The sequence below is a fragment of the Loxodonta africana genome, chromosome 3 (genome assembly GCF_030014295.1).
Source record: "Loxodonta africana isolate mLoxAfr1 chromosome 3, mLoxAfr1.hap2, whole genome shotgun sequence".
Lineage (NCBI taxonomy): Eukaryota > Metazoa > Chordata > Mammalia > Proboscidea > Elephantidae > Loxodonta > Loxodonta africana.
This window is the reverse complement of record NC_087344.1, coordinates 95,485,992-95,499,862: the sequence shown is the minus strand read 5'-3', so window position 1 is coordinate 95,499,862 and position 13,871 is coordinate 95,485,992. Positions and strand designations below refer to the sequence as shown.

Genomic DNA, 13,871 nt, shown 5'->3' with positions numbered 1-13,871 from the left:
TAATAAAATCTATTAAGAAGACATTCTGCATCCCACTTTGAAGAGTGGCATCTGGGGTCTTAAACGCTAGCAAGCAGCCATCTAAGATGCATCAATTGGTCTCAGCCCACCTGGATCAAAGGAGAATGAAGAACACCAAGGACACAAGGTGATTATGAGCCCAAGAGACAGAAAGGGCCACATGAACCAGCGACTACATCATCCTGAGACCAGAAGATCTAGATGGTGCCCGGCTACAACCGATGACTGCCCTGACAGGGAACACAACAGAGAATGCCTGAGGGAGCAGGAGAGCAGCGGGATGCAGACCCCAAATTCTCATAAGACCAGACTTAATGGTCTAACTGAGACTAGAAGGACCCCGGTGGTCACAGCTCCCAGACCTTCTGTTGGCCCAGGACAGGAACGCTTCCTGAAGCCAACCCTTCAGACATGGATTGGACTGGACAATGGGTTGGAGAGGGATGCTGGTGAGGAGTGAGCACTTGGATCAGGTGAACACTTGAGACTATGTTGGCATCTCCTGCCTGGAGGAGAGATGAGAGGATGGAAGGGGTTTAGAAGCTGGTGAAAAGGACACGAAAAGAGAGAGTAGAGGGAGAGAGCAGGCTGTCTCATTAGGGGGAGAGTAATTGGGAGTGTGTAGCAAGATTTATATGGGTTTTTGTGTAAAAGACTGACTTGATTTGTAAACTTTCACTCAAAGCACGATAAAAAATTATTTAAAAAAAAAAGATTACAGCTAAGAAAACGCTGTGGAGCTCAATTCTACACTGTAATACATGAGGTCATCATGAGTCGGAATTGACTCAACAGCAACAAGTTTAGATTTTCTTGCTTTGATATTGGGCTGTGGTTGGAGAGCACAATTCCACCATCTTTTGAGCTAGTACTTTAGGCTGGGACCACATTTTTAAGGATCTTGAATGCCATACTAAGGGCTCGGAATTTATTTTTATTGATCATGGGGAGCCATCAAGAGGTTGTATCGAGGAGTTTATCAGCGATTGTTAATACTATCTCCTTTATAAATGTTCTATGTTGTGATAAAATTAAACCTGTTTGTAGTGTTTAAAAGGAGAGATGATTGTTTTCATTCCATCTCACATAGGCGAGAGTGTTACTGGCTAGTATTGCCCAATACATAAGTGATCGTGTTACCCTGGTACTTCAAGTCCCTTAACATGTGCACTGAAGTCAGCTATTCATGCTGGCTATTTCCTGGAATAATGAAACACTTTTGTTTTATTTTATGCCTTAGGAAGGAGTAAGAAACTTCAAGGAACTTCGAGCCAAATTTCAAAACATGCTTGATGCTCCAGTTCTTCCAGGACCTATTAAGTTCCCAGCAGGCGTGCCTCAAAAGGATGATATCACAAGCGCACAGTCAACCCAGGTTTTGGCCACTGGAAAGACCCTCTCGTCCAACCAGAATCAGCCCTCACCATATTGTTCCAGTAATGAACCCCAGCCTCTTACACCTCAGAAAATGGAGTTGGCCCAGAACAGCAAAGTTCAGAAATGTTCTAATTCCCCAACACCTCTGAAAGGGTCTGCTGGGTCTGCCGTAAATTCACAGAAGGCCTCTTTGCTGTCAGAAATCCATCAGTCAAATGATGAGGTAACTGATAAGGAAAAAGTAAAGATGACCTATAACTTCAGAGACAAGCTTTGGAACTGGGAGAAGTTTTCATCTCAGAAAAGTGAGACATCACCAGCCATCCTTCTTGCTAATCGTGGAGGTAGAGCACTCCACCTGGAAGAGCAAAAAAGCATGGGGCGTTTCCCAGAGAAGCCAAGGAAAAAGCTGGAAACAAATGAAGCCCAGACCTTTCCTTCCCAGAGGCATTTGATGGCTCAAAAAAAATCACTTGCCTCTTCTGAAGATTCTTCTTTTCTGCTTTCACAACATAACAGAAAGAGCCCAGAAAACTCTGGTCCCGAGAGGAAACCAGCACTGAGCACCTCCCCACCTATCTATGAGTGTGAGCTTGCCAGCCAGGTCACAGGTAAGAAATGTAATCCCCCTGGGACTGGTAGAGGGCTCACCGTGTTTTTCTAATTTAAAGTCCATTGACTTAGGGTGATTACATATGTGGCCTGAGCAATGTTTGCTCCAGACTCCAGTACAGATATTCTAAGCCCATCTGCTAAATTGTAATTCCAGGTTTGGAGAAAGTATTTAATCTCGTGGTATTATATTGGAGATAGCTTTGGAGAATAAACAGAGCATGGACTTTGTAGTGAGGGGAAGGCAAATTTGGATTTGAATCTTAGCTCTACTTCTTATAAGATACATTAACTCAGGTAATCTACATAACTCCTCATGTAAATCTGATCATTCTTCAGTCTTTCCAGTCTTGGTAAATGACGCAATCATCCTCCTAGTTGCTGAGGTCAAATACCTAGAAGTCTTGCTCTATTTCTTCCTCCCCTTCATTATTTGTATGCAATCTGTCAGCTCCTGATTCTACCACCAAAATATGTTCTGAATCTCTTTGCTTCTGTCCTTCTCTGCCCTCTGTTCTTGTTCAAGCCGTTGTCATCTCTCACCTGGACCTCAGCAACAGCCCTTTAGCTGTTCTCCCTTCTTCCACTCTTATCCCCTAATAGTCTATTCTCCTTCTAGCAGACAGAGTGATCTTTCTAAAATGTAAATCAGATTGCATTACTCCCCTGTTCAAAGTCAACTCCAGCCATCTCACAGTAGCTCAGGTGATTTGGTCTTTGCCTACCTCTCTTATTCTCTCCACTTTCACCATATTGGCCTTCTTTCTGTTCCTCAGATATGCCAAGCTGACTCCATCCCCTGGGCCTTTGCCCTTGCCAATCCGTCTGCTGCAACACCCTTCCTCCAGGTCTTTGTATATCTGAGCCCCTCATTTCATCAAGGTTTTTGCTCAAGTGTCATCTGCTCTAAGCGAACCTAAAATAGCTGCACTATCCCCATCGCTCTCTATCTTCTTGCATTGCTTTCATTTTCTTCATAGCTCTTATCCCTACCTGGTATATTGTTATGTATTTTTGTATGTATTATGTATGCCTTTGCACTAGCTCTTACCTCTTCATGTAACACTCTTCTTTGATCTTTGTATGGCTGCATTTAGATCTAAGTTCAACTGACACTTTCCTAGATAAGCCTTCTCTAACCTCTCTACCTAAAGAGCACTGCTTTACCATTTCACATTCTTTCATGTCATCCTGTTTTTATTTCCCCAGAGAACTAATCAATCTCTGTATTCATCTTATTTATTTATTCGTTTACTTGATTATTACCAAAACCTAAAAACCAAATCAGTTGCCATTGAGTTGATTCTGACTCATAGCGACCCTCCCTTCCTATTAGAATGAAATTTTCTGAGGTCTGGATTATATATGTTTTTGTTCTCAGTTCTATCTCCAACTCCTAGAACAATGCCTGTGACGTAGTAGAAAAGTGATTCTTGATGCAGGAATAAGAAAAAAGAAAAGTATGAAAGAAAGAAAAGGGAGAAATAATTCAGAAAGATAGAAGGAAATAAAGAAGTTTCTTTGATGCATAGAGCTGTTGAGAGGGTTAAATGAGATAATCTATGTAAACTGCTTAACACAGTACCTGATAAAAATTAGGAACGCAATTTAAAAAAAAAAAAAAAAACCCAGTGCCGTCGAGTCGATTCCGACTCATAGCAAGCCTATAGAACAGAGTAGAGCTGCCCCACAGAGTTTCCAAGGAGCACCTGGTAGATTCAAACTGCCAACCCTTTGGTTAGCAGACGTAGCACTTAACCGCTATGCCACCAGGGTTTCCAGGAACTCAATTAGTAAGTAGAAATTCATTTTCACTATGTCTTCCCCTTCATTATATAAAGACTGGAATTCCTGACATTGTAAGGAGCTTGAGGGACCCTGACTGCCTGGGAATGGAGTCCCCTGCTGATAGGACAGGAAGGAAGCTTCTCCTCCGCTCGTAGGTCATAGAGGACAGCAAGCTTGTAGGAAGCCACACAGAGTTACTTGTGAAACTCTAGCCCACTTTTTTAGTTTAACATGGATGACCATGTAGCCAACCATTAAATTATGTAAACCAAAAACAAAGGCACTTGAATTATAGATGACTTTTATGTTATTTCCAGTGTAAGAAGCAGGTATGATTTTTATATATAATATTGGGAAGAGAACCATATTTATGTCTATTCCAAAGAAAGGTGATCCAAATGAATACAGAAATTATCAAACAATGTCATTACTATCACACGCAAGTAAAATTTTGCTGAAGATCAGTCAAAAGCAGTTGCAGCAGTACATCAACAGGGAACTGCCAGAAATTCAAGCTGGATTCAGAAGAGGACATGGAATGAGGGATACCATTGTTGATGTCAGATGGATCACAGCTGAAAGCAAACAGTACCAGAAAGATATTTGCTTGTATTTTATTGACTATGCAAAGGCATTCAACTCTGTGGAGCATAACAAATTATGGACAACATTGTGAAGAATGGGAATTCCAGAACACTTGATTGTGTTCATGAGGAACCTGTATATAGACCAAGAGGGAGTCGTTCCAATAGAACAAGGGGAAAAGTATGCATCAGGGTTGTATCCTTTCACCATACCTATTCAATCTGTATGCTGAGCAAATAATCCAAGAAGCTGGACTATATGATGAAGAATGGGGCATCAGGATTGGAGGAAGACTCATTAACAACCTACGATATGCAGATGACACAACCTTGCTTTCTGAAAATGAAGAGGACTTGAAGCACTTACTGATGAAGATCAAAGACTACAGCCTTCAGTATGGAATACACCTCAACATAAAACAAAACTCCTCACAACTGGACTAATAAGCAACATCATGACAAACCATGAAGAGACTGAAGTTGTCAAGGATTTCATTTTACTTGGATCTACTATCAACTCCAATGGAAGCAGCAGTCAAGAAATCAAACGACACATTGTATCGGGCAAATCTGCTGCAAAAGGTTTCTTTAAAGTGTTAAAAAGAAAAGATGTCACCTTGAGGACTAAGGTGCTCCTGATCCAAGCCATGGTGTTTTCAATCACCTCATATGCATGGGAAAGCTGGGCAAAGACTAAGAAAGATGAAGAAGAATTGATGCGTTTGAATTTTGGTGTGGCAAAGAATACTGAATATAGCATGGACTGCCAAAAGAACTAACAAATCTGTCTTGAAAGAAGTACAGCCAGATTTCTCCTTAAAAGCAAGGATGGCAAGACTTCATCTCACTTACTTTGGGTGTATTACTAGGGGTCAGTCCCTGGAGAAGGACATAATGCTTGGTAGAAGGTCAGCAAAAAAGATGAAGACCCTCAATGAGATGGATTGACACAGTGGCTGCAACAGTGGGCTCAAGCATAACAACAATCATGAAGATGGCGCAGAATCGGGCGGTATTTCATTCTGTTGTACATAGAGTCACCATGAGTCGGAACTGACTGAACAGCACCTAACAACAACAACATGCAGAAAGACTATTCTGGAAGATTCCATTATACAGAATTCACAGGTGCCCACTTGCCACAAAAATCACCTTAGACTGAGCCTTGGAAATCAAAGATAAATTCTTCTCTTTATAGCCACCATATTATTTGCATGTCATAAGTGCTTAAGGAACCGTTTCAGTGAATATTCAGAGTGGGTCTCCTCTGAAGTAGGCCCTGTACTTGGTGCTGGGAGGAGGTCAATAGTCCCACTCACAAGGAGCCCATGTTTACTTTGAACATATACCAGCACTTCTAATGTGCCATAATACTGGAGTAAAAGTATTAACAATGTACTGCAGGAATACAGAGGAGGGAGTGGGTAATTCTGGCCTTAATTTCTGGTGGAAATTAAGAGAAACTTCCTAGAGGAGGTGTCACTGGAGCAGGGCCTTAAAGATTGAGTCAAAGTTTGCCAGGAGAGAAGTGAGGGAACAGCATTCCAGAACCAGGAGTGGCGTGAACAAAATCTTGGATATTATATCTGCTTCTTAAAAATCAAATTAGTCTGGATCACTGCCAGAGGTTTGAGTTAAAGATGTTTGGGCATAAGTTTTAGGGTGTAGGACGGTAATGTGGTGGGAAAGGAAACTGGAAACTTAGGTTGGGCAGTGCAGTGTTTAAACACTAGAAGGTGGAGTGAATGGGCCATGGGTGGGTGACATGATCACGTCTGCGTTTGCATCAGGTCACTCTGGCTGCTGGATGGAGAATAAATTAGAGGGGGGTGAGCCTGAGGCAAGGAAACCAGCCAACTTCCCCTGACAATTCATGAAATAGAAATAATAATAACCTACATGTCTCACTGTTTTGCTCAGAAAAGCAGCAGGACATCAGGCATCACCAGCTTCCCAAAACGAAGCCATTGCCTTCCGTGAAGTCCCTGGGTCCTCCGCCCCCAAAGCCTCCAAAGCCCCCAGTTGTGAACCTCCAGGCCTTCCAGAAGCAGGCAGCTGCTGTTCCTGAGATGCAAAGGGAAGGTAAGGAATTGCACAGGGCCTTGCACACAGCCAGGTGGGAGTCACAGCATGAGTGCCTGCATCCTCCATGTCACCTCCCTCTCTGCATCGACTTCCAGGTGACTGTGCAGCTCCTGCTTTTTCATGGGGCTGGATATCCATCACTGCTTATTCTCACGTAGAGGCTGTGGCAGCTTGCCCATGAAATGACAAATCTGCGGGAATTGGCCCCTTATCACTCCTGGGCCAGCCTGCTTCCCCTGAGAGCTATGCATTTGATCACTGGGCATCTGCCCAAAGGGAAGAAAACTGAAAAGTCAGTGAGCAGGGAGGCAGTGAACCTTTGTGTTTTCTGCAAAGCCTGTGTTGTCAACACAGCCAGTACAGAAGAAGGGGGGTGGGAGGGAAAAGAAAGGAAAGTTAATGTGCACTTGACCTGAGATCTTATCTGGGCCCTCTCAGGCCTCTGTGATCTGCATTTAGGGAGTAATTGAAGGGAAACTTACCCCTACCAGTCCTTTCCAGGACCTGAACCATTCTTGGAGGCCATTTTTCTGTGCCATTTTGTGTTTTTCCTGTTATTTAAAGGACCACCTTCTCATCCCCTCACCACCCCCACCACAGTCTGATCCTGTTGACATTTCCAACACCTTTGTTTATGTTTACTTAATGAAACATGATGGCAACACACACTTTGAGGTGACATGTAGTGCTGTGCTAACATTTGTTTTGCTGTGGCCACGAGTGCCAGCAGGTGGTATACCGAGAGAGCTACTGTAGCCTTTGATTGCCCATTTGACTGTTTTGGGCAACCTCATGGTTAAATTTCTATAACTCAGTTGTTCTCAGACTTTAGCATGCATCAGAATCACCCAGAAGGCTTGTTAAAATACAGATTGCTGGCCTCACTGCCAGAGCTTCTCAGTCGGTTGGTCTGGATTAGGGGCCTGAGAATTTGCCTTTCTAGCAAGTTCCCAGGAGTCCCTTGGTAGCACAAAAAGTTAAGCATTTGGCTACTTGCCAAAAGGTTGGAAGTTCAGATCCACCCAGAGGCACCTCAGAAGAAAGGCTTGGTGATCTACTTCTGAGAGATCACAGCCCTGTACAGTACAGTTCTCTAAAACTTATGGGATCACCATGAGTCAGAATTGACTTGAAGGCAATTAGTTACTGGTAGCAAGTTCCTAAGGGTGCTGATAATGCTAGTCCAGGGACCACACTTTGAGAACCACTGCTATAAGTAGTCTTAAATCTTACAGAAAATTCTATATGGAGAAGTAGAGCTTTGTAAGTATACATCAGTAATATGGCCACCTCCAAATCACAGAAGGCTAAGTATGATTTTCATAAATATTAAATAATTCAGGGCTTAGACCACCTCTCTGAAAGAGAAGGAGGTTGTCACATAGAACAAAGCACTAAGTCATTCATAATCATATGGGCTTTGTAAATACCAACTCTCCCACTCGCTATTTAAGTTTGGCTATGTTTTCACTGAGCATCATCTTTCTTATCTATAAAAAGGTGATAATAATAATGCCACTGACCTTATAGGATTATTGTGAGGATTGAATAAGATGATGCATGGAAAGTGTTTAAGTAGTTCTTCGCATTTAAGTACTTAATAAACATTCATTTTTATTGTTATCATAAATTCAAACACACATTGAGGCCAGCCCTGTGATGGAAACAAGAGATTAAGATACAAATTCCATTGAGGTTCTGGTCCTCAAAGAGGTCAAAATCTAAAGCAAGAGATTTTACCCAAAATAAACACCATGTGGTGTAGGTGAAGGAGTCCCTTGGTGGCATAAATGGTTGTGCTTGACCACTAACCTGAAGGTTGGCGGTTTGAACGCACCCAGCAGCATTGCAGAAGAAAGGCTTCGTGATTTGTTCTGTAAAGATTACAGCCAAGGAAACCCTATGGTTTTCATACATCACATTGCCACAAGTCTGAAAGTTTACAGCTATTCAAAACCCTATGGAGCAGCTCTACTCTGACATATATCTAGACAATGGTGACCTCGCCATGAGTTGGAATTGACTCAACAGCATTTGGTTTGTTTTTTGTTTGTTTTTCGAGTGTGTGAGGGCTGCAGTGCAGGTCCCCAGGACAGTCCTATTGGGAAAGAAGGGAAAGGGGAAGGGACTTTGTGGTACAGGTAAGCCACCACTCTACACTTTGTCTCTGGGTCAGGGCACCCCGCAAGCATAACTCGCTTTACCCAGCTGCTGCCAATGCATCTTTTTCACTCTGCCTCTTGCTCTTGCAGCTGCTGGGGAAGACACCAACCTGCCTGCAGAGAGGTAAGTACATGCCTCTTAATTGTGCGGAAGCCCACCAGTGAGGCTACTTAGCCTGCCCAAGAGCAGGCAGTAAGTACACGCTGTGAATCTATTCCTCAGAAGGACTGAAGGGAGAGCAGATTTGTAAGCAATGAACTGCAACTTTTGTTTTAAATGAAAGATTAAATAAACCTCATTTAACTACCATGCTGACATTAAGTTGCAAAGATGGTCCTCTGGGGGACTTTTATTTATCATACAGTTGGGTTCAGTAAATTGAAACATCAGCTTCCATAGTCGTAAATTGAATTAGAGGCTCAGGAACACTCTGGGCAGCTGGTGTGGTGTTAGGAATTGATCATGGAATAAAAGGCCTTATATTTTTGGTGTACTCATTCTAAGAATTTTACCGCGAGAATATCAATTCTTTAATTCATTCAACCAAATAATATGTATTGAGCCTTTCAGTGTGTCAGGCATTGAGCTGGCTACTTTATACAGATTTCCTTATTTCGTTTTCTCAAGAAGCCTGCCAAGTTGCTACTACTGTCCTCATTTTACATTAAGAAATTGTTGTCAGATTATGTGCCATTTGTAGAGCCATGATTCGAACCCAGATACACCCAAACTGTACTGCTTCACCTCCCTCACAAAGATGTTCCTGTTCCCAAGAAGATCAGTCTTAGAAGGAGAACCAAACATAAAAAAAAAAAAGTCATATTACTTATTCATTCAACAAATGTTTGAGTGTGTGAAGTTTCGCAATAGAGGAAAGTACAAGATTCAGAGATTGTACAGATGAGGGGGTGGTCACTTTTGGGGGGAAAGTAAAGGAAATCTTTATAGATGATGCATCAATTACCTTTTGGTACAGTAATACTACATAGCAAACCACAACAAAACTTCAATGGCACTCAACTACAAATATTCACTTATGAGTTCAACTGATCTGGGCAGGACTTAGCTGGGCGCGCTCATGTGTTTGTCATCAGCTATGTTTTATCTAGACAGCTTTGCTGATATTGGCTGGGGCTGCACACTTGACTGGGTCAGCTTGAAGTTAGCTAGTCTGTATTGCCTTGGCTGGGATGACTGGGGCAACTTACTCGGTGTACGTGTCTTTTATTCTCCAGCAAACTAGCCCAGGGATGCTCTCCCACCAGTCAAAGAAGACAAGCAAGACAAGCCCAATCTCATGGGCACTTTTCAAGCCTCTGCTTCTGTGATGTGTGCTAACATCCCACTGATCAAAGCAAGTCATGTGGCCAAGCTCAGAGTCAGAATGGGAGGACATTGAAAATGTCCAGGGCACAGGGCAGGGATCCAGGAAGGGGTGAAGAATGGGGGCTAAGTCCATTCTTATTTCATTTTCTCAAATCTGTCCCTGAAGAAGAAACATCTGAAATCTGTATTGAGGATGAAGATTTTCTGGATGAGTTGCAAAGGGGCACTGTAGACAGATGCAGGAGGTATGAAATGATATGTTGTATTGAAGGAACCTAGGAATTTTAGAGTATAGAAAGGAGTGGAATGAAATGGGATTGTAGAGGTCGATAGAAACCAAATAATGGAACATCTTATATACCCAGGAATTGATCAGACAATCTTGTTCACCAAGGAGCTGATTGTGTGGTCCTGGGTGCTATTCATGCCCTCAAGGAACTCTTGCTTTACTTATCCATTTGAAAGAGTTAAATGACAGCACAAGGTAGGTCAGTGGAGTTGCATTTTATGTGCGTTTATGTTAAGAGAGAACAATTAGATGGCTCAGGCAATGATTTCCACTAATATTTGCTCAACGAGTATAATGGAGGGGACCATGGAACTCTGTTGTGCTCTGGGTTGGTCTCGGTTCAGTTCCCTCATACCCCACATACTGTGAACATCTCAGTATGAGTATGAGTGTGCTGTGATTGTAGTGTTTAACTTGTTATTAGCTGCTGTCGAGTTGGCTCTGATTCATGGTGACCTTATGTATAAAAGAACAAAACATTACCTGGTTCTGTGCCATCTTCATGATAGTTGGCATGTTTGAGTTCATTGTTCAGCCACTGTGTCGATCCAGTCACTGAGGACCTCCTTCGCCTTGGCTGACCCTCCACTTTACTAACCGTGATGTCCTTTACTAGCAATTGGTCTTTCCTGATGATGTGTCCAAAGTAGTCTCACATTTCTCCCTTCTAAGGAGAATTCTGGTTATATTTCTTCTGAGACTGATTTGTTTGTTCTTCCAGCAGTAAAATGGTATAATCAATATTCTTAGCTAACACTACAGTTCAAATGGATCAGTTCTTCTTCTGTCTTCCTTTTTCATTGTCCAGATTTTGCATGCATATAGGGCAACTGAAAAGACCGTGGCTTGGGTTAGTTGTACCTTAGAAATCAAACTACAACTTTGCTTTTTAAAACTTTAAAGAGATCTTTTGCAGCAGAGTTGCTAGATATGTATTTTTGCTACAACTTGGCTCTAAACCAAGTTGAGTCCTTGATCAGGTACTTTAAGAAAAGAAACAGTAATCTGCTTTACCATGGAGGACAAGCTTGCTGTGGTGGGCCTACTTGTAGGCAGCAGTCTCCAATGCGTCACTTTCTTCAGGGACTTACAAGGGTAATTTTGACTATACTGTCCTTCAGCGCCTGACTTTAGAACCTGATCCTCAACTGAGATGAGGCCCCATTGTGCATCAATTATGGTATGGCCATAGTGCTCTAAGAGAGAATGACAAAAGTGATAAAGAGGGACCAGAAGGGTCAGGGCAGCTTCATGGAAGATGAAAGAACTTGAGATGTATTCTAAATGATCGGTAGGATTTAAATAAGTTTAATCATTTGTTCCTCTTATTAAGCTATCAGCTAGGTTAGGGCAGGATATTGTTCCTGGAAATGACCACATTCCTGACTTATAGTTGAAATTCAAAAAATGGGTGGATGGATGGATGGATGGATGGGTGGGTGGGTAGGTGGACATTCATCATACAGAAAGAACAAGATTGAAAGCTAGGAAGTAAAATAAAGAGGAAATAAAATGCCAAGAGTATTTGCCTTTTTAAAATGAGAGATGAGGCCAGATCCCAAAGAGCATTAAGTGTCATGCTAAGAAGTTCATATTTTTTCTTGTCAGAGATAAAAATTAGTTTGAACAATTGAATGCCTTGATGCCCAGTGGCTTGGCTACAGCTTCTATGGAACCTGGCACTTTTTTGAGGAGAACATCTTCTGTGTTTGTGGTATTAATCTTTAATACAGATATTAGTTTGTAATAGAATATATAGGATCTCATCATTGGAAGGGGGCTTGAAAATTATCTTATGTAGTCAGTGTATAGCCAAATGTTAATGAAAGCCTGGGTTTTGAATCCAAGTTCTACCACTTAACACCTGCATAACCTTGGACAAATGCCTTAACCTCTATAAACCTCAGTTTCTACTTTTCGTAAAATAGGGATACCGACAGAATTTAATTTATACAACTGTGGTAAGTATTAAATGAAATTATGGTTCTAAAGTGCTTAGTGCAGTGCCTGGCATCTAAAAAGTGCTCAAACAAATCATAGCTATTATATAATCTCCCACCAAGGACAGGAATCTACGCTTAAAAGCCTAGTTTCCTTAAAAATCCATTGATGGGAGCTCAATACCTGAACACTGCAGTGTTTTTTCTTTGTTGGGGTAGATTTTATTCATTCAACACATATACATTGACCATCCACTGTATGTTACAGACATTGAGAATACAGCAGTATACAAAGCAGACAGAAATCTCTTACACACACACACTCATAAAATTCTTGGAAAGTCCTTCTTTAAGTTGAGCTGGGTGAAAAAAAAAAAAATGACCCTCCTATCCTAAACTCCCGACCATCTGTCCAAGATCTACTCTTTGGTGTAGCAGACACTGCATCTACCTCTTCTTTGCATGACAGCTCTTAAAACATCTAAAAGACTACATTCTCCTCTAAACTAAAATTCTCATTGCTTTCAACCATTATTTACCCAAAAAAGAACTTTTGTGTTTTAGCTGTATTTCTATGGCTGTCTTTTTTAATCATTTTGTCAAGAACTCAGTATACCTGCAATAGCTACATTTAATTTCTGGATCTCTTCATATTGTATATTAAATGTAAGAAGCAGAATTGTATAAGAAGTAAGTACAGGCGCTGGGTTCAGATTAGCATAGATTCAAATCCTTCCTCCACTCCTTACAAGTGGCCTCGGGCAAGTCACTTAACCGCTCAGAGCTTTGATACCCATATCTGAAAAATGGGCACAATGATAGTATTGACTTCATTGCATTATCGTGACGACTAAACAAGATAAATAATGTAAAGCATGGAGTACACAGAAGATGCTCCATGAATCTCAGTTTCTTCAACCCTTGGCCTCTCTATCTCTTGTTATTTCTAAAATATTAATGTCTGATTCATACTTAACAGTGAGATGGCTCTTTGGAGCTTCTTCTTTGTCATCACTGTATCATGCAATCCAAGCCAACTGGCATCCCTCCCAACTAACCAGTCCCTGTTTGCATGAGCAAAGTAGGTTTAATCCTACGGCAGCAATCGGCACGTGGTCCCTGTCAGTACTTAGCAGAATTGGTTGATGTTTTATTCATTAGCTATAAATATGGCTTTTCCTCCATTAAGAAGTGTCAGACAGTAGTCCTGACTCAGGGAATCTCTGACTCAGACATGTAAGGAAGGAAGAAGCTTTTTAGTTCAGGAGTAGAGAAGGTTCTGTGTTTCTCAGATGAAGATCTATGGATGGATTCTTATTTCACAAGTTTTTCCCTCCTGAACTTTTTAATTTCGTATTTTCACTTTGATGATAATTTTTTTAAAAACTAACATAATCCTATTTTCAGTCTTCTGAATGACCTCTTTCATACTTTTGGAATATGCTCTTGTATTTGTGTTTATGGTGATAATTCTACCTCATGCAGAGTGGGAAACTCAAATGCCTTTTGGGGTTGGACAAAGTATGTGACTTTGTTGATTGGTCTCTGTTAGTCAATAGAAGTGGTAGATGCTGTGGAAGTAAAACTTTCAAAGTAAAATAATAATAATAGTAAAAGTATTATGTCAAACAAAATGCATCTGCAGTCCTTATTTGAATAGAGGTAAATGCTTTAAGGAGTCCCTGG

General features: G+C 41.4%; 1 protein-coding gene across 1 annotated transcript in view; it reads left to right on the top strand.

Moving 5' to 3' along the window:
• The first annotated feature begins 546 nt into the window (after window positions 1–546).
• Window positions 547–13,871, top strand: part of FYB2 (FYN binding protein 2) — a 107,397-nt gene continuing 94,072 nt past the window's right edge. Inside the window, exons 1-3 of the mRNA XM_064279952.1 lie at window positions 547–555; window positions 1,262–2,009; window positions 6,303–6,464. Coding sequence (XP_064136022.1) covers window positions 547–555; window positions 1,262–2,009; window positions 6,303–6,464 — 919 coding nt within the window. The remainder of the gene's footprint in view (window positions 556–1,261; window positions 2,010–6,302; window positions 6,465–13,871) is intronic.